General features: G+C 36.1%; 1 protein-coding gene and 1 long non-coding RNA gene across 3 annotated transcripts; both read right to left on the reverse strand.

The window, feature by feature from the left end:
* Nucleotides 1–2354: 2354 nt before the first annotated feature.
* LOC105439613 lies at nucleotides 2355–13281 on the reverse strand. 2 transcript variants are annotated; one of them, XM_030972882.1, is made up of 9 exons: nucleotides 12761–13281; nucleotides 10839–10939; nucleotides 9892–10081; nucleotides 9227–9300; nucleotides 8141–8387; nucleotides 7361–7404; nucleotides 6483–6630; nucleotides 5853–5902; nucleotides 2355–5529 (listed from the first exon to the last, which is right to left on the reverse strand). In XM_030972882.1, the coding sequence occupies exons 1-9, from the start codon at nucleotides 12880–12882 to the stop codon at nucleotides 4721–4723; spliced, it is 1785 nt and encodes a 594-aa protein (XP_030828742.1). In that variant the 5' UTR covers nucleotides 12883–13281; the 3' UTR covers nucleotides 2355–4720. The 2 variants fall into 2 exon arrangements, with proteins under 2 accessions (XP_030828742.1, XP_011667093.2); XM_011668791.2 differs by having other exon boundaries at nucleotides 6483–6633.
* Nucleotides 13282–15309: 2028 nt separating this feature from the next.
* On the reverse strand, nucleotides 15310–17524 carry LOC115919411. Its single transcript, XR_004061840.1, has 2 exons — nucleotides 17333–17524; nucleotides 15310–16329 (listed from the first exon to the last, which is right to left on the reverse strand). It is a non-coding gene; the product is annotated as an uncharacterized LOC115919411 (long non-coding RNA).
* Between the last annotated feature and the right edge of the window lie 3847 nt (nucleotides 17525–21371).

Consider the following 21371-nt stretch of genomic DNA (forward strand, 5'->3'; position numbering starts at 1 on the left):
CATCATAATCATCATCATCGTCATCATTACCATCTGTGTCATCATTCTGATCATTGTCATCCTCCTCATAACCAGTATTATCATCTTTATCATCATCCTCATCACTATTATCACCTTTATTATCATTCTCACCGTCATCCTCCTCCTCCTCATCATTATTATCATCTTCATCTTCATCCTTATCACCATTATGACCTTTAGTATCATTCTCATCATCGTCATCCTCCTCCTTCTCCTCCTCATCATCATAATCATAATTATTATCATGGTCGTCGTCAACATCATCATCCTATCTTTATCATCATCATTATCAACAAAATCAAAATCGTTACCAACCGCCATCGCTTTATTATCCTAATAATCTTACCTGATATCGATCCTCACAGCACAAAAAATGTCATTGTACAGGACTATGTACATAGATAAAATTTGTATTTTAAGACCCCCAAACGTGTTGAATCAGAAAATCATTACGACGAAATAAGTCACCTTTCACATAATACAGCCTATCTTGCGCTCAGTTAAAGCATTTTATTTTAATTTCTAGCTAAATTATTGACTAGGTAGTGAATTCAATTGCATGACATCTTGTTTCTTTATTTGCAAAAATAGAAAGTTCCATTTAATTACTAATCAAATTATCATATCTTAGACAAAAACTATGAATACACAATACTATAATAATCCAGTGGGATGTAAATACGAATTACTTTGTTTTAAACAAATTTGTGGTTTCATGTTTCAAACAACAGTTTTAGACAGAGAATTGTGATCTTCCTTCCTTATTTAAAGTATCACGCGCGTTTAATGTTTCCACACAAAATCATTTCCTTATTTATACTAAAGAACAGCTTAAAGCCCCTCTAAAGTGTTTTTTTTTAGTATGGATGCCACTCTAAACAGAATGAGTCATGTTAAAGGGATCGTTTAACAATGTTAAATCTGAGATGCATGGCCCTACGTGTTATCAGTGTCTGTGATATTGTAGCCCTAAAAAAATGCGCTTCAAAATGATCATGAAGTGCCTCAAAAAAGTAAAAGTCTTCGAGTGACCGGTTTTACTATACTCATTTTTCCCAAGACTGTAGCGTTATAAAGACCTTTAGAAACTTAAAATTTGAATTCGATTTCCAATCATCAATATCTTGATAATCAGACAGGCAATCGGCTTGTACAAGTCATGGGGTTCCTGACTGACCTAACTATTTATAATTGTCATTGCAGCATGAGCTAAATCCATGATTTCGTTTCAGAATCTGAGACAATGTTACCGAGTCACTTTAAGTATGACTCCGAAGTGCATTGTACTTCAACTCATTACATAGAGAGTGTACGATCTGAACTTCGACAGCATGTTCACATCTGAATAAGTCGAATACATCATCACTGATTCTTATACTATGATGATGTTGGTCAAAATCTAATCTTACTTAATTTAAAGATGATCTCTTCTCATACCTCAATGTCGACGAAGATAGTACAAGCAAATAAAAGTGAACCAGCCAATACAATTTGGTGGACTGAGCTATTGATTATAAACCGTCTTTTGGGGGACATATTTTGATGATGCAAAAATATACTCTTTCATGAATATCTTTGATATTAAACACATTGTACAAAACTTTGGACAGGGGTAGCTGGACAGTGGATACTGAATCTAAAAATAATGACGAAACAATCCTGGCAACTTTTCAAATAAAGTTGAGCTAGACCATACACATGTTGCTAAAATTAAAACTGTAACTACCTATAAAATTATTAACGTCATCACCATCATCATAATCATTATTTTAATCGTTGTCGTCATCATCTTAATTATCACAACCAAGTAACCTCCCAGGCTCTTTATTATCACTTTCATTGTCACCATCCTCCTCCTCATCATCATCATTATTATCCTCATCATTATCATTATCATCTTCATCATCATTATTATCCTCATCATAATCATCATCATCGTCATCATTACCATCTGTGTCATCATTCTGATCATTGTCATCCTCCTCATAACCAGTATTATCATCTTTATCATCATCCTCATCACTATTATCACCTTTATTATCATTCTCACCGTCATCCTCCTCCTCCTCATCATTATTATCATCTTCATCTTCATCCTTATCACCATTATCACCTTTAGTATCATTCTCATCATCGTCATCCTCCTCCTTCTCCTCCTCATCATCATAATCATAATTATTATCACGGTCGTCGTCAACATCATCATCCTATCTTTATCATCATCATTATCAACAAAATTAAAATCGTTACCAACCGCCATCGCTTTATTATCCTAATAATCTTACCTGATATCGATCCTCACAGCACAAAAAATGTCATTGTAAAGGACTATGTACATAGATACAATGTGTATTTTAAGACCCCCAAACGTGTTGAATCAGAAAATTATTACGACGAAATAAGTCACCTTTCACATAATACAGCCTATCTTGCGCTCAGTTAAAGCATTTTATTTTTAATTTCTAGCTAAATTATTGACTAGGTAGTGAATTCAATTGCATGACATCTTGTTTCTTTATTTGCAAAAATAGAAAGTTCCATTAAATTTCTAATCAAATTATCATATCTTAGACAAAAACTATGAATACACAATACTATAATAATCCAGTGGGATGTGAATACGAATTACTTTATTTTAAACAAATTTGTGGTTTCATGTTTCAAACAACAGTTTTAGACAGAGAATTGTGATCTTCCTTCCTTATTTAAAGTATCACGCGCGTTTAATGTTTCCACACAAAATCATTTCCTTATTTATACTAAAGAACAGCTTAAAGCCCCTCTAAAGTGTTTTTTTTAGTATGGATGCCACTCTAAACAGAATGAGTCATATTAAAGGGATCGTTTAACAATGTTAAATCTGAGATGCATGGCCCTACGTGTTATCAGTGTCTGTGATATTGTAGCCCTAAAAAAATGCGCTTCAAAATGATCATGAAGTGCCTCAAAAAAGTAAAAGTCTTCGAGTGACCGGTTTTACTATACTCATTTTTCCCAAGACTGTAGCGTTATAAAGACCTTTAGAAACTCAAAATTTGATTTCGATTTCCAATCATCAATATCTTGATAATCAGACAGGCGATCGGCTTGTACAAGTCATGGGGTTCCTGACTGACCTAACTATTTATAATTGTCATTGCAGCATGAGCTAAATCCATGATTTCGTTTCAGAATCTGAGACAATGTTACCGAGTCACTTTAAGTATGACTCCGAAGTGCATTGTACTTCAACTCATTACATAGAGAGTGTACGATCTGAACTTCGACAGCATGTTCACATCTGAATAAGTCGAATACATCATCACTGATTCTTATACTATGATGATGTTGGTCAAAATCTAATCTTACTTAATTTAAAGATGATCTCTTCTCATACCTCAATGTCGACGAAGATAGTACAAGCAAATAGAAGTGAACCAGCCAATACAATTTGGTGGACTGAGCTATTGATTATAAACCGTCTTTTGGGGGACATATTTTGATGATGCAAAAATATACTTTTTCATGAATATCTTTGCCATTAAACACATTGTGCAAAACTTCGGACAGGGGTAGGGGGTGCGCCTTATTAGGTTCTGGCATTTGTCAGTCGGGCGATTCGCTTCTCTAATTGGTCCTGCACAGTAATTCTTTTTTCCCTTTTATTTCATCCAAACATGAACAAAATATATAAAGATAACCATTGACTTATTGTTCTTTCGCCATCACCGTCATCAGTTAATGATAATATGAAGATAATAAAAGACACATGCCGTACGAGAAACATTGCATGGATTCGCCCAGCAGTGCATACAACTAGAAAATGTGTATTTTATGAAATATTAGTATAAAACAGACTAACTTCCTCAAAAGAGGATTGACTTCCATTTAATTACATTTTGAATCATAATGAAGAATGATAAGATATGACTAACCTGACAATATGGTGTGAGCTACATGTATATTAGCTGAAAGTGATGAAAACACTCACAGTGGAAATAACAGGAAATTTAAGAATAAACGGGGCACTTCGAAGGGATGTATAAGGGATTACTCTTTATCAGAACTACATAAACAAAATTTACATTGCTATGCACAAACTTGAGACATAGGCCTACATTTCAACAAGGAAATAAATCAACGAACATATACAATACACGAATGAATATTTCCATTTTAAATGTCACGTACAGAAACCATTTTTCATTCCCTTTCTATTTTCGGAGTACTTCCGACAACCTTGGCCTCATAAAAGACATGTGAAATACAAAAATGTTTACAAGAAATGTGTATTGAATGATGCAGGAATGGGAATAGATATTGATTAAAAAGGTTGAGTTTTGTTGAAGGTACTTGAACAAAAATATCTCAAATTTCTTGTTCTTCAATGTTTGTTTGGAAGAATATCATAATAGAAATGTCCCCTTTGAGGGGTTGCTCATCAAATACCCTCATATATGAAACATGAGGGGATATGAGGGGGGAAATATGAACGTTTCTGACCAAACTTCCATGTCACATATGTGTAGTCCCATAAACTCACACTTTAGTGTGCACTGCAAGTGACTTTCAGCATGAGTGCGCGTTATTTTATTATCATGATAATTACAAAACCTAACATAATGTATATTCTTATGTAATACGTAAATATCAGCTTTTCCTAATTGCTTCCAGATTTCTTTCACAATGTGATCATTATGATTAGAACTCAATTTAATCCTTAAAGAGTCCCATACACTTCCTCACTACTCGGGGGCATATCATCCGGCGTTCTCTTTCGCGTAGGATCTACTGTCTCGGGGAGAGGGGCGTCACTAGATGGCGCTGCAAGCTGTTCAGCTTCAGTCATATCAAGCTGTCCATATTCTGCACCGCTCTCCACCTTCAAGCTCTCATCAACTGGCTTCATCATTGGACTCCTGTCCAGGGTCTGATACGTCTCTGCTGTAGGACACCCTGGAGTATCTCCTGTATCACTGTTCACAGGTTCTAGGTGTCCATACTCGTCATCTCCTGGAGGATTAGGGTGGCTTTTGAGGTGTCCTGATTTGTTGGGACTACGGTCAAGTTTCCCGTACTGACAATCCTCCTCGGCCACGTCTACTACCGGACTATCCTGAATCTGTGGTTGCCCCGTCGACTTCACTGTCTCTTGAGGTTGCGTTTCTTCTTTAGCTGCCTTCGGCTTGTCATCCAAATCAAATTCAAGATACTCAGGTGTTGTATCAGTCACTGCTTTGTCTTCCAGATTTTCTTTGGTTTCTTCTAGCTCATAATAGACCAGGCCGTCTCCTGGATCTTTCTTGTTTTGATCAAGGTCTGATGAATCTTTCTTTGATGATCCCTCTCCTCGATACCATAGGTATCCATTGGTGTCTTCTTGAGCGTTGGTCAGGGGTCCATCCTGTTCTGACCTGTTGGTACAGTCTATGTTACGGACACCTGCGTAGAAATGCGGTTCCTCGTTGGGCTCAATTTCGTAATGGTTTTCTTGGTCCGGGCCGCTGGGTGATCGCTTCACAGGTAGTTCTAAGGCCATATCATCGAAATAGGGAAGATATAAGAATGAAATTCGTTTAACATTGTCAACATGAAAATAAAGAAACAAACGAAATGCGGAATGACGCAACAATTACATTATACAGAAGCATAATTGACAAATATCACAGAAGCTGCATGCCCAGTAATCTTATGGCTTGATGCCAGTGTCCTTAGAGTTGTTGTTATGTTTAAATATTGAAACGTAAAGTTCAGTTATCTGAATTTACATCGTTCCACATCATTTCAGCGATTTGAATTGATAATTCTCAGATTTCTGTTAGAAACCAAAAATGTCGTTTAACTTTACTAACCTTTCATAGAACCCGTTTCTTCGCAGGTACATATACATCTTCTCTTCATGCTGTAATCATTTAAAGAAAATAATGATTAACTTGAAGTATGTCACGATTTGATGGAAAACTAAAATCAACACACTTAAGCATGAATTATTTTGTTATCATAATTTAAGTGTATTAAAGATTGGCTCGAGCAAGATGGAAATTGACTTTTAATCTAAAGCTAATAATGGACATAACAAATCTCAGCAAACTAAAACATGTAAAGCTTTAGCAAATGTTGCCTTTCCTCCCTTATAATATCAATTGTTTATTTGTGACTACTAATGCTTGGGAATTCAATGTGTCTCTCCCCTCTTCTCCCCCTTGACAATGATAAACTTTTTTATTTCGGATAAAGTTTCGTAGAGTTTTTTTTTATTTGTAAAGCAATGATATTCATCAAAACACTGTTTTGTATTTATATCAAATCGTACATAATTTATGGTGTTGTATTAACCATGCGTTCTGAAACATATTCTCACTTCATTATCATCAAGGTAATGTTGCTGTTAATCGGTTGAGAGGAAGAAGGGCGTGAACTCTTTGCTAAATGATATGGGGTAAAAGACTTCTGCTTCTGAGGTTTTTTTTTTGTTCTCTTACCATTTTGGAATTCCTCCAGTCCTCCAGACTACAAGCATAGCGACAACGAGAAAGACAATGATGGCGACGATGGGGACGACTACGCCGGCAATCTTCATGGGATCCTGATGTGATTCCTCAAACCCACCGATATCACCTACTCCATCACCTCCTTATTTAGAAGAAAGAGGACACTTTATTAAATAACTGATTCATGCAAGTTTTGTAACAATAACAGGAAGGAATGCTTGTCAAAAGGCATGTTGGGAAACGGTCACCATCTATATGTTTTTTTATAGAAAGGGGGTAAAAAGGGAACTCTATATTTTAATCGAGCGTTTTTCTGTTTGTTTGTTTGTTTGATTGTTTTTATTTTTCTTTCATTTTTCCCTTTTTATTGTTCATTTAAAAATCTAGACATATAATAGCTTTGTTAGGATTCAAACATAAATCAAGAAACAAAAATAATGATAATAATAATAAAAATAACAATAATACCACTGCAAATAATAAAATACTAACAATAATAATAATAATTAGAATAATAATGATAATATTAGTAATAATAATAATTATAAAAATTTTAATCATAACAACGATAATAATAATGATGATATCGATAATAATAATAATAATAATAGTAATAATAATAAAAATGGATAAAAAAATTATATATATATATATATATAGCTCATATATTTGACTATTATAGCACCCAAGGCGCGCAATATATACATGTATAGTTTGACGTGTTACGTGTGCATTACAAACATGATGTAATGCTTCAGTTTCATCACAGCCCTACATTCCATTTTATTAACAAACTTTCGCGCATTGTGTCATATGTCTAACTTCTTGGTCTTATCAATAGTCGTATCGACAGTGATGTAGACTCTCACCTTTAGGGTTCTTGCCTGAAGCACCATTTGTGTCATCTGGAGTACTGCAAAAAGAAAATAAAAATGATACTCATCATGCTTTATTTATACCCTTCATAGGTTATATCGGTTTCATTCTGTTCCTAATACTTCCATCAACACGTTATTATATTTTATTTGTATATATTTTTAAATATCACCGTGGCGTGGATGAAATTGCGAGGCAGCTTTGCAAAACTTTTGGAATATAATGGATCAATCGTAACCACTCCTAATATATTTATTCTCCCTTCCCTCTCACCCCCTTTTTTATGGGGGGGGGGGGGGTCATTTCGATTGGGGAGTAGTGCTCCCGTTGCACAGCTATGCTTAAGGTGGGGGTAAAGTGAGGTATAAGGTTTATTGCAAACCCATGTAACAGTGCGTTGACACAGGCTATGCAAAGAAATCTGAAATTGATCTTTATCATCACATGAAACTAATACGATCGCAAAGTTTTTCAAAATATAAGAAATATTCTCGTACACCACCTAAAGAAATGTACGGTCATTTAGGCGTACAATAACATATTTCATAATCCGAACATTTGTATAGGCAATGATATAAGGTACTGGAAGTTCTCTTTGATTGATTCATTGAAAGCCTTAGCGATTGTGTTCATTTCTTCGTTCTTTTTTGAAAGGTTTCCAGTCCCTCCTTCCTCTGCACGATAAGTTTGTGTTAAATTATATGACCTTGTTATGGAAATTGTTATATTATTTAATGTTTTTGTATTAAACAAAAATCCACTTTATTCCTCACCTGTCATCATCTTCGTCGTCATCGTAGCACTCGCCACATGCTCCGCAAACCGGCGATCCGTTGTTAGTGTACGCGTCACACTCGCATGAACCCCACAAACCGTTGGCTACAGACTTCTGCAAGCAGATATCCGAGCTGGGAGCGACGATGTTTGATAGACAACTGCAGTCACGTGCACTCTCACAACAAACCCTCGAACTATCCGGACAAGAAGGAGCGAGCGGATAGCAGCCATCAGCGACCGTTTCTAATCATTAGAATCATTGATTGAAAAAGAACATCACATTTAAAGGGATACTTGAGTTCTTGTTTCAGACCGCAAATGCCTTCAAAGTGCATGGTTATTGCTCTTATTCTTATTTATGACATTCCTAGTGCTCTTCTAGGACCTACAATTTCTATGAAGGTAATTTTAGACCCCAAAATGTGTGAATTAAGCCAATACAATCATACCCATTCAGCTCCACTTTCAAATAAATGCGGTGATCGTTAATTAATTAATTAATTAGTTAACAATTACGATACACGGGCCGGCTGGCTGTGCGTATTATAACCAACACGAAAAAGCCAATATCGGCATTTGGGGGAATAAAATGTATAAGCCGCTATCTCGTTTTTTTCAACGGCTAGTTCTTATTATCGAATACTTGTGGGGCACCACAAGTATTAGACATCGTTATATTTATGGATATTTCAGCCGTCTCTGAACCGATTTTAATAAAACAAAGATGATATTTTGTAATTTGAATCGTAGACGTTCTTTCACATTTGACACTCAGCTTTTCAATATCTCACAAAAAACATTTCGTGTAGCGCGCTCTGCAACAAAACTAAACCATCCCTTGGACTGGAGATCGATGTTTCTTAAAATATTAAGATGATTACCATTGAAGTTTGGTTATGAAAATCCCTATTCCTAAAATAGTAGTTTAGATGTGGTATGGTCTGAACATCTGAATATCAACTTGAATGTCTTCACCAGACCATTCAATGAAATGATAGTATTTGCTGCTCATGAGAGATTTTAATGAGTTTAAAGCAAGACTACTTTTGTATGTATGGGATTCACAGAGCATTTAAACTTACTAGTCGGCGCTTTAAATGTGCAGAGTGATTCCTCATTTCCCCTTTCATACTGACATTCGATGTACTGGTTATCTCTATAAAAAAAAGAAGAAAGAAAGAATATTTAAGCGGAGAGAATTGTCAAGTCTCCATATAATTGAATTTGTTTCTTCTTCATAATATCATGGTAGCCAAGGTCGGCCTGTATGGATACGATATCATTTATATTTAATGAATCATCGAATCAATACGAGAGGTGTTGTGGTAGAGTGGTTCATTCACTTGACTTTGAAACATGAGGTGGAAGGTTCCAATCCAAGCCTGGTAATCGCGTCCTCTGATAATATATTACTCTCCACCCAAATGTGAATGGGTACCTTATGTGCTGTAACCGGGGTAATAATGTCGAAGTGGCATGACCGTCACATAAGAATGCATTACTAGTATTAAAACAAATTCATCATTAGGATGTCTGAATCGGTGTTCAGACATTTGCTCGGCGACAACTGCTCCGGACTTTGTTTCATCAAAAGTATAAGGTTAGTGTTACGGTTGCGATTGGGTGTTAGATTACGTCAGGTTAAGGGTTACTTAAAGTGTGGGATCCAGGGTTCATGCCCGGGGTTCAAGTTAGGAATTCAAATAGTTAAGGGAATTACCGCGTACAACCGTTAGAATCAACTCACGTATTTTCGCAGATAAAGTGAGGTATCTGAAGACTATAAAGGCACATGGCTGTTGCTTGTTGTTGGTTTGTAAGACATACATACATGCCATACTGTTGGTTGCCTTCGCTGTCAGTGAAGGCGGAAACACAAACATCGTAATTTGTTGGAGCACATTTGATGCAACCAGACGACTGACATGAAAAGAAACCTGGAAAAAAGGTGATACAAAAGGACATCTATTTAATTTTCATATGTGAGATGCAATAACCCGATCAGGCAGATTTCTTGTTTCAAAAGGTCGGGCACAAGGTCCACTACAATTGATACATTTGATCGAATTGGAGGAGTAAAAAGTCCTGTGCGACTTCTATAACTGTCATCTTCATTCAGCAGTGTTCAGTGCTCTATTACATGATAGACGAACAGATTACTCTAGCAGTGTGACTGATCAAATCATTTTAATGAAAAAATAGTCTTTAAATAAGAGTTTCTCCACTTCTCCCATATAGAAAACACAATTATTTACCAGACATATTTATATATAATTATAGAGATCTATGAATTAAATCAAGTCAATATAAATATTTAACAAATATTTTCTAAAGAAATACACGCGTATTTGATATGGAAATATATGTGAATGCACCATTTAGAATTGCAAATGAAACTGAAAGTTGGTATGCTTGAACACATATATTCAGAAGTTGCAAACAAATTATTTTATTTGAATTTAAAGGAATGTACCCTTTTCAATATATTTTCTAGGTGCTTGTCTTCATCCATTATGTCATTTTGATTTGTGAAAATAAGTCACGCGGTAATTTGTTTTCTTGTATGAATTTCTAAATAACATTTTATCAACATCAGCATACGGAATATTTTGAGGTGCATCAGGGTTGTATGTATTGGTGGATGAGTATGAGAGGCGGAGAGGGGGTGGTGGTGTTAGAACAGTGTATATTTACCAATATTTGACAATTCATCATAGTTGTTTGACGTACAGTTGCAATGACATCCACTCACTAGGGCCGATGATCGTTTTATAGCCCCTGGAAATAAGTGCAACCTGGATGACGAGACAGCAGAAAACTATCACATTAATTAATTTATATAAAGCCTAAAAAAAAGTTGTTGTATTGACCTTTAGGTGCAAAAACCTGGGTCGGTCGGTCGAAAATCTTTTTTGTTTGTTTATTTTTTTTTTTTTTTCCCGGCCTCCAAACAGTGACCGTCGCCCACCCCCCCCCCCCCCCCCCCCCCCCCCCCAAAAAAAAAAAATTGGGAACGTCGCCCAAATTTCGCTGGTTTCTAGCTGGTGCAGTGTATGGTATACACGTACTTGTTTACGCTCGCAGGATTTCGAAACTAGGGCAGAAGACGAGTGAGAATTTTGGAATAATATGCATTTATATCCCATTTAAACAAACAAAATACTAATTTTTAGTATTCATTAAACATTTTTTGTCTAAAAAAAACTTGTTTTTAAAGCCGAACGTAGTTTTTAAGATTTTTAAGTCGGTCGCAAAGGGCAATACAACATCAATGTGTATTTCATTGCGGAATATGAGCGGTTCAGTATCCATGGAAACTGAATAGAAAAGGGAATAGAAGGTAATGGAGAAGATAATGGTTTTGAGAAAGAAAAGAGAGAGATAGATAAAGAGAGACAGAAAGAAAGAGACACGCAGACAGACAGACAGAAGAGAGAGACAGACAGAGAAAGAGAGAGAGAGAGTGGGAGATAGAAAGAGAGATAGAGGGAGAAAGGAGGAGAGAGAGGGGTAGAAAGTATATGGAGAATATATATTTTGGTTGGTACAAAGTTTATGTTTGTAAGAAAGAAGAGAGAGATAGATAAAAAATTTAAAAAAGAGAGAGAGACATACATAGAAAGAGAGAGAGAGAGAGAGAGAGAGAGGGTAGAAAATAAGGAGGCAGACTTAATCAGAAGAAGAAGAAGACATTATTTTGGTTGGTACAAAGCGTTTGGTGGTGAGAAGAAGAGAGAGATATATATATATAGAGAGAGAGAGGGGGGAGATAGAGAGAGAGAGAGGGGGGGGGAGAGAGTGAGTAAGAGAGATAGGTAGAGAGAGAGGGGAGAGAGAGAGAGATAGAGAGAGATAGAGAGAGAGAGAAAGAGAGGGAGAAAGGAAGAGAGAGCGAGAGGGAGAGAGAGGGAGATAGAGAGAGAGAGAGAGAGAGAGAAATATATAATAGAGAGAGAGAGACAGACAGAAAGGGACAGACAGACAGAGAAAGAGAGAGAGATCAGGGGGTAGAAATTAATGGAGAAGATTATTTTGGTTGGTACAAAGCTTATGGTGGTGAGAAATAAGAGAGAGACAGAGAGGGAATAATTAAGATGGGGTTAGGGGAGAACAAAATGGGGCAGTGAAAAGAAAATATAACGATTCTTCAATTAAATAGTGAAGGCTAGATAACAATACCACTAAATCATGAGCTATGATCTGATACTTCTTCAAAGTACTGTTGTAACTCTTAGAGCTTTACCCCTCTCGAAATTAAGAATTGTTTCCGACCGCATTGTCAATATGACAAATTTACAACAGCAATCATCATTTCCCACATTGTTTAGTGCACTGAATTTCATCTTTCTTTGTTTAGTTTTCGATAACAAATTACCAGTAATACGAATACCACTGAGTGCCATAGGGATTCAAATTCGAATTAATTTGTTTTCTGTAGATTTTTGTTTTCAAAGTCCATGTGCATGAATGTACATTGATTCCCCCCTTCTTTTTCTATAAGAGCTAAAACTTCTTCAAATTACTGTATGTATGTAGGTGCCAAGGTTCCATCAATCTTTCAATAAACAATTACTAGTCGGTGAAGTAACGAATTTTAACTTCCAGGATGTACTTACGCTGCACTTTCATGTTCACCAGAATCAGCCAAGATATAATTAATCAAGCTCGAGGAAAGAATGAACAAATAGAACATCATCCTGACCCTATAATGTGCCGACAATATCACAATCGAATTCATCTTGAGTGTTTCAATGACGAAAGACAATCCTAAAAATCAGTCCAAATCCTAGAGATTTCCTGGCCCTAGTCAAGCGACGACGGATTCAAGATAATCATCCGGGCTAGATCCATTCCAATCTTCCTCTGTCTGAAATCTGTCTGAAAAGGAGGAGCTAGAATCATAATAATGTAGTCGGACGGTGAGATTAGGGTTTAGACTCTTGAAGGAAAGATAATAAATCCGATTGAGAGCTATCATCTGACCGTACACGTAAATTTGCACAAATTGCAGGAGCTGGAGAACGTTTGAATGCTCAAATCACTCGTTGTCAGGACACATTAATAGCTCAGTTCCGTTGACATTTTTATATTTCTCCACTTTTTCCCATCTTATGCCCAAGTTTCTCCTCCTACGCCATACCAGTCAGTCCGCAGCGTCCGCGAATTCGCTCGTATTTACACAAGTCGTATGCAAGCTATGTACGGTAAAAACGGACATTAAGCAGAAAACATTGGTACATGAAAATTACGATTACATCAATGTTTCTCTATGGATTTTTTTCATTTATGTACTAATATAAAGAAGATAGACCACATAATCCATCTTTACAAAACATCAAGATATTTTTTTAACGTTAACATGCTCTAAAAAGAGCATTTAAAACAGTCTAAAAAACATAGCAACTTAATGATATGCAGCATTAAAAAAATATATGAAAACGCTACTGCATCAAAAAGTAATTTGGTTCATTGTGATGATAAATATACAAACTTTCAAACCATCACTGTTTCCTTTATTTTACTTCTTTATACCAGTCAGGAACACGGTAAATACAACACCATGTTCATTCCAACATATTCAACAGCGGTGACACAGACGATATGCGTGGGTCATCAGAGTATGACGTCATGTGCCAACCGGGGGATACTACGTTAAATCTAGCTTTGCGTCGATTATCGATGTTCTGTGTCCGTGCGCTGTACATGAACACGCACGGAGGATAGACGGTGATTAGGGATATCCACGTATTAGACTCTGGTGCGTAACCCCCGGACGTAGAGGTGTTGTATTGCCCCATATACTCATTATTGTGTATCATACTTATGCGCTACTTAATAATAGAAGTCTACAGAGCTGCAGAGTACAAGTTGGATGCGGATACGCACTCAAGTACAATCAAGTACACTATAGAATACCACCTCTAGAATGAATAGGGGACAGTGGGAAGGGTTTAAGTGTCTTTATGTGTCATTTTTGGCCAGGCTTTGATATCATTTTAACAAAGAAGATACATTTTCTTTCTCAAATGTATATTTGTGAAAATACAAACTTTCGGGGGGGGGGGGGGGGGGGGGGGGAAGCGATTGGCATTGGTATTGTCATTGAAAAATGAAAATATGATTGTTCCCATCCCTGCTTTTAAATTTCATGGCTGTATTGCAGGCGGTTGGTTGTAAAAGTTCTGAAATGTGTTTTTATTTAAATTGTAAACCATGGACTAATCAATGACATGAGAAGAGCCTTAAACATCAATTTATTTTGGTAATCCCCAGGCATTCTTTGATAGTAATATTTTATTTGATGTTTCTTTTGTCAATTTATGTAACTCCAGTTCATGTGTATTTTTAAAAAATAAAATAATTACAAAATTCTTTCCCTTATTCTCTTTTCTGTTTGTTTTTGTTTTATAGTGACCCGCAAAATATATATCTGATCATTTATTTTCTGTTTTTGTTTGTATGGTAATGACTATCGGATAACATTTTTAATGTGTGGTGGTTTGAAAGGGCGCAAATAAAATTAATAATATTTTAATTTTCACCTTCAACATCAGTATCACAATCATCAAAGTCATCATCGCCATCACGATCATTATCATCACCATCACCACTATTAACATCACCATCATAATCACTGTCATGATCATCGCCATCACCATTGCCATCATCACAATCACCATCAGCATCATCACCATAGCCATCATGATCATCCCCATCACCATCATCATAATCACCGTCAGCATTATCACCATAGCCATCACGATCATTGCCATCACCATCATCATTATCACCATAGCCATCATGATCATTGCCATCACCATTGCCATCATCATAATCACCAAAGCCATCATGATCATCACCATCAGTATTATCACCATAGCCATCACAATCATCATAATCATCATCCTAATCACTGTCAGCATTATTACCATAGCCATCACCATCATCATCATAATCACCGTCAGCATTATCACCATTGCCATCATCATAATCACCGTCAGTATTATCACCATAGCCATCACCATCATCATAATCACCGTCATCACCATAGCCATCATGATCATTGCCATCGTCATCATCACCATAGCCGGCTAAACACAAAATATATTATTAAGACTCCTACTAATGATAAATAATTATAAATGAAATTGGACTAGGAATAATATTTCCATTTTATAATATTCATATTTTATTTATAAACTGACTTTGACTTGTATGTTGAGAACTTGAGACCAGTGAAAAAAATACACGGGCTCAGGACGAAATAGCCCCCGAAATGCCCAAAAGAGCCCCCGAAGATCAGAAAAGAGCCCCCATAAATTTGCATAAAGTTCAATGCAAAACAAATTTTAGAGTGTTATTTTTACGCAGGCAAGCTTGAAAAGTAGCCCCCGAAAAATAAGTACTAATTTTTACCCTGCTTGAGACCATTACTTGCATAACATGTGTCACTGAGAATAAAAGTATTATCCGAGTAAAACATCGTTAAATTGTATAACGGTGACAGTTCAATCAGTTTTTTATTATAATAAATGCTTTGTTCATGTAAAGCTCAGGAATCCCACCTTCGAAGTATCACTATCAGAGATACAAAAATGTAATCACTTGAAATGGATTTTTCTTTTACTGAAAGAATAAGCTGAACAAAATCCTTCTTGTCCTTCTCCCAAACTCCGCTTTCAAGATTGTTTGTTCCTACATGTATGTGAAGTCTAGCAAACGCTGATTCAGGAATGCAATGGAGACTGATGTGTGAAGTCTGTGTCTTAGCTAATTTGTTGTCAATGTTCCGCAAGTTCGATGGTTGAGTGCATCCGTCAGAAAAACAACAACATCTACATCTAAGGTGGTACTGGACAGGACCAATTGTTATATACGTCCAGACTTCCGTGGCATCGCAAACTGTCAACAAACATCACAACTGAGGGTGCAGAGTTCAAAAATAAAAATAAAAAGGTGCTCATAAAAATACAGTTGGTTGCAGACATCATCTAATTTTTAGATGAAGTAGAGCCACATCGACGCTCTAGCCCGCCTGTGTACAGCTGCGCTGAGTGGTCATTCTGCATGTAGCTCCAAACTTTGGTATGGAAAGACTTGGCTGATGTTGACTTTGATGATGGTGGCTGCCGGCTCGTAGTTGATTCCATTACGAGGATAGAAGCTGTTCTTGTATTCTTCGGTCCTGGCAAATGACAAATGATAAGAAGGAATATAAAATTGCTTAGTTCAGGTATGGGGATTTTAAAAGATCTGATGAAAGTAGCTGTCAATTTATGGTAGACAAAACCTGCTTGCATTAAAAAATTGTTTTTAATGAAAACAAATTACAGGTGTCAAATTCATGAAATTTTCCCTTCATTTTTCCACATGTGCACAAGTTGTAAAATGTAAGTGTTTAACTTTGGCTTTTTGTTTCAATTCTGCTTTGTTCATAATCATAATACAACTCGCACAAGGGAAATGCTGCTTATTTCTATGGCTGGTTGTAAAGTTTGAGTTGACCAGAACCAAAACAAAAGGCACAACCAAACTAGTTTGAGAATCCCTAAATTAATAATATAATTATCTGAGTCTGACCAGACGCCAGAGTCACTGTTTAACTCTCACAGTTAACTGTTAAATTCGTGTAAAAATAAAATGGATTAAGCATAAATATTATCAAGAGAGCTTGCTAATTTAATGGAATAGTACACGTAAGTCGAGGGCCCCAGATCAGATATGGCTTTGTTTTATGCCGGATCGGTACAGAAAAGGCTATGTATGGGACCGGTACGCGGTCACGGTGATGACTACGAAAGTGCGGCCATGTTGGCGAAACGTACACTTTTCGCGCCATATCGGCAAAAATGAGTGATTTTAACGTAGCCGTCACACAACTTCCGGTTGAAAATCGAAAAATGTGTAACTTTCATGGCCATAAAAGCTAATAAAATACATCGTGCATCAATCGAACTCTGCGCTTTTTCACTTCTGCCAACATTTTTCTTGTGAAAAATCAAAAAATTGGGGAAAAACATTGCTAATACCAGTCAGGAACACGCTAAATGCAAGGTAATGTCAGAATACCTCCTACGAAAGAAGGAAAATATGGACACATTTCAATGAATATTTACAATCACTTAGATGCGGTAAAATTAGGAAAATTTCATATCAAAATACGTAGAAAAGTATGGAGATTCACTTACCCCTACATGCTACGCAGCACAGTAAAAGCCATAGCAGCTGTGATAAAGTTTGTTGACCTGTGCAAAAGTCTCACGAAATCTCGCAAATCGCGGGACACGAAATACGACGGTTTATCGCACTTCCGGGTGCTGTGTAAATTTGGGCATTCTGCCTAATTATCGCGGGCGTTGCGGACTGACTGATACGAGCTGGAGATCAGAATGATATGTGTTTCATTGCTGGTTCCAATGCGCGTGTGCTTTATTTATTCCTTCTCTCTCATACGGAAATACAGGTCGGTAAATATGACGCTTTATGTTTGGCCGTATTGGTCAGTTGTTTCCGCATTCCAGAGGTCCGTCGTACATGAATGACAATAGAGTTCAAAGCAAAAACAACAATAAAAATCAACGGGGATGTATCATTTGCTAAACCGAAATGAATGAATTACCTCGATCGGCTTTGTGACTCTTTCCTTATCAGGCAATCGAGATGCAAGGCCTATAACGGGGGTGTGTTTTTCAGTTTCTAATCTTCGGGGATTACACAAGTATGAGATTAGTTGAGATAACTTAATCTATTAAACCATTATGAGACCCTTATCACTGAGTGAGTACACATGACTGTATATAACTGGGTGTCATCTTGTCATCTCAAATAGAACATGCTGGGAGGGAATTTCCAATCCCGGTTTCATGGCTTGAAAAACAAATAAGATCGTGATAAAAAAAAAAAAAAACTCGTATTCCTCTTCCTCTATTATCACGGTGTGATGTTTTTCACGGATAAACTGTTTCAATATGGCGCCTATGTGATTTGAATTATGTAACATTTTCAGAAATATACCTTCAACCTTGTTTATCACATAACAACAACTTGCAGAAATCATGAAAAACGAAAATGGAATATGTTAATAAATGAATATACTTTAAATCCTTTTATTCTTTCAAAGAATACAAACATATATGAGTTCACGAACACCTCGTAACCAGAACAGGTAACTAGTTCTTGTCAGATGGTTGGATTCGAAGATGTTCCACTGTTTGCTTCCGTTACATTTGTATTAGGAGTCGTAGTAGTAGTATAAGTAGTAGTAGTAGTAGTAGTAGTAGTAGTATTAGTAGTAGTCTTAGTAGTAGTGTACTAGTAGTGGTGGTAGAAGGAGTAGTAGTAGTAGTAGTAGTAGTAGTAGTAGTAGTAGTAGTAGTAGTAGTAGTAGTAGTAGTAGTAGTAATAGTAATAATAATAGTAGGAGTAGTAGTAATAGTATAAAATAGTAGTAAATGTATATTAGTAGTAATTTTAGTACTTATATTTGTATTATCATCATTAATTTTATCGTCATTATTATTAATAACACTTTGAGCACGTCAATGACAAGCAAAATGTACTATTAAATGAGAAATACATCTTTAACATGTCGTGTAGAAGAGGGAGAGATTGAAAGGTAGCAGATAGAGAAACAGATAAGGAAAACAGTGAAAAGGGGCCTGGATGGGAACATGACAAAGTTGACATGTCTAAAATAGTAAACGCGTTTTACAATTTGCATTATCCTTGATTGGTTTAAAAATCAAATACACATTTGGTTTTCTCCAAATCACTTCACTTCCCCATACAAAAATCGTATTGCTGCATTATTATAAGGAAATAATAGTTGGTTAGCTGTACCCTAATTGTTTTAGTCTAAAAAAAATTGAGACGCAATCTCATGAGGATGGACTTAATAAAGGTGATTGCTTTCCTATTCAATATTGTGATTTAAAATATCTCTTAATTGTCCAAACTAAGCATGGCGCTTTCATATAGGATTCTACATTTTATGTATACCGGAATAAAATGAACCGAAAAGTGGTTTTTAAAAAAACCCTTAAACCCTCACAGCCTTAGAGTACTGAGCGCCTCTCTTGAAAGTTCATAAAGTTCACAACTTGCCACCAAAATGATACAATATGTTATAATCCTCGCGTTACTGGTGTTTCGATATTATGTATCATTCAATCAATCATCTATGAATTAAATTAGATTTCAGACAATTAGATTCATAATCGTGGTGCTCTATAAACTATTGGCATGCAACAAGTCTGCTGCATACAGACCCAATTTCATAATCGAAAAGTCTTTCGAAAACTTTCGAAAACTCAACCTAACGTATTGTATATATCAAAATTAAATTATGTTCGTATTACGTAATACGCCATGTTAATGTTTGCACAATAGGCGATGAACAAGGCTACTGCAATTGTTATAGGTTGAATTTTCGAAAGTCTTTGCTACCACGTTCAATCGAGCCAATTCAGAAAACGAACGATAAGTGATAGACTAGGGTATTGAAAGTGCTTTAGGTTGAATTTTGGAAAGTCTTTGGGACCGTGTTCAGTTGAGCCGATTCGCCGAATGAAGCATGTCGAGTCCATGTTGGATTAACTCAGCAATAAACCATAATGATACGACATTTATTTATATTCATGTTTATTTTTGTAGCGAACTGGTTCATATGGAAATGGCTGTATCAGCTATCATCACACAGTGCTTTTGAAAATTAATTAGCAGTTTGACGTCATTGACGTATAAATAGGCCGAGTTGATGACGTAATAGCAGCGAGCCTCATCTGAGCCGGCTATCACCTGACCGTTCTCCCCATTTCCTCATTGCGTTGATGATACTGTTTTTCGTCATGCGAAAAGTTAAAAGTGTATCAAGCGCCGAACCCCTCCTCCCCCCCCCCCCCGGCCCTCGATCTCCTCGAAAAATGATAAAAGATACGTGTCGGGTACATGAATTCTCTTTCGAGTTGATTGATTATTATTATTATTATTAATATCATTATGATAGTTGTAATTGTTATGATTATGATTATCAGTATAAGTATTATTATTTTCATTATCATTATTTGAATTATTGTCGATAAAATATAATTATTAGTGTAAAGAAACGGGACTGAAATATGCTCTTTGTAAAAGAGTAGTTCTATGAATGTAATTTATCTATTCGTATAAACACAAGTTTAGTTTACTTTGCCTTTCTAAAGGATTGTTTAGTGTGAATGCAATCCTGAAGTGATTGATACAAGTGTCATTCGTTAAGATTAAGTTAGATTTCGACGATTTTATATATAGTGTAGTAATCAAGTTGACTATTTTCCATTGTATTAATGTTTTCCTTGATTTTTTTTTTTTTTTGGTAAAGCTGATACAATTAAAGAATGAGAGAAATAAAACATCAGAGACCCAGCCAGATAAGTAGAATTTAGAAGTAATGGAAAAGAAAGACAAACAAAGAAAGCAACAGCCTCAACAATACGCAAAGAATATTAAAACAAGGCGTATTAAAAATGGAGTGTTGTTTAAAGGAATTGACGCATTGAAGTAAACGTAGTAAACGTATGGCAATCACTTATCAAATAGAGAAAATGGGATTTTGAGGTCGTACTTTTCTAGAGCAATCAGAAAATGATAGTAGCGATTAATGATGACAAATTCTTTCTGTGCTATTCAAATTATTTCTTTTTGGCAATGGTGCATCTTTGATTTCTTTGTGTAATTTGTACTTCCCTTAATCACTATGTCTTTATGAGGTACAGGAAACCCAATTGCTAGGCTTCTCCAAATTTTCAGACATTGTTTTCATGGGTTAAGAGAGATCTTAACAATGGGTACTCGATATTATCAAACAACTTTGACGGAGAGAGGGAGAGGGAGAGGGAGAGAGAGAGAGAGAGAGGGGGGAGAGTGGAGAGAGAGGGGTGGTGTTAGTGGTGAGGGGGATTTCAGGATCAACAGGATCAATAGGACGTATTCAGTTTTTTTAACATTTTATGTTGCAGTGAGGGAGCGGGAAAGAAACGAGAAATACATTGGCATATTATCGAGGGGTACAAATAAGAGGGGTTTAAATGCCCATTCCCATTTTACCTATACGAATGAAGATCTTATTATGTTAATCAACATTTTAAACAATATAGAAATATTCGTAAACACACGATTCAAAAGTACCTTACAAAATGATTTCATATTGTTTCAGCATACGACAGTTGAAGAAGTAGAATAAGAATTGCC

Source organism: Strongylocentrotus purpuratus, unplaced genomic scaffold (assembly GCF_000002235.5).
Source record: "Strongylocentrotus purpuratus isolate Spur 01 unplaced genomic scaffold, Spur_5.0 spur5_scaffold_6, whole genome shotgun sequence".
NCBI classification, from domain to species: Eukaryota; Metazoa; Echinodermata; class Echinoidea; order Camarodonta; family Strongylocentrotidae; genus Strongylocentrotus; species Strongylocentrotus purpuratus.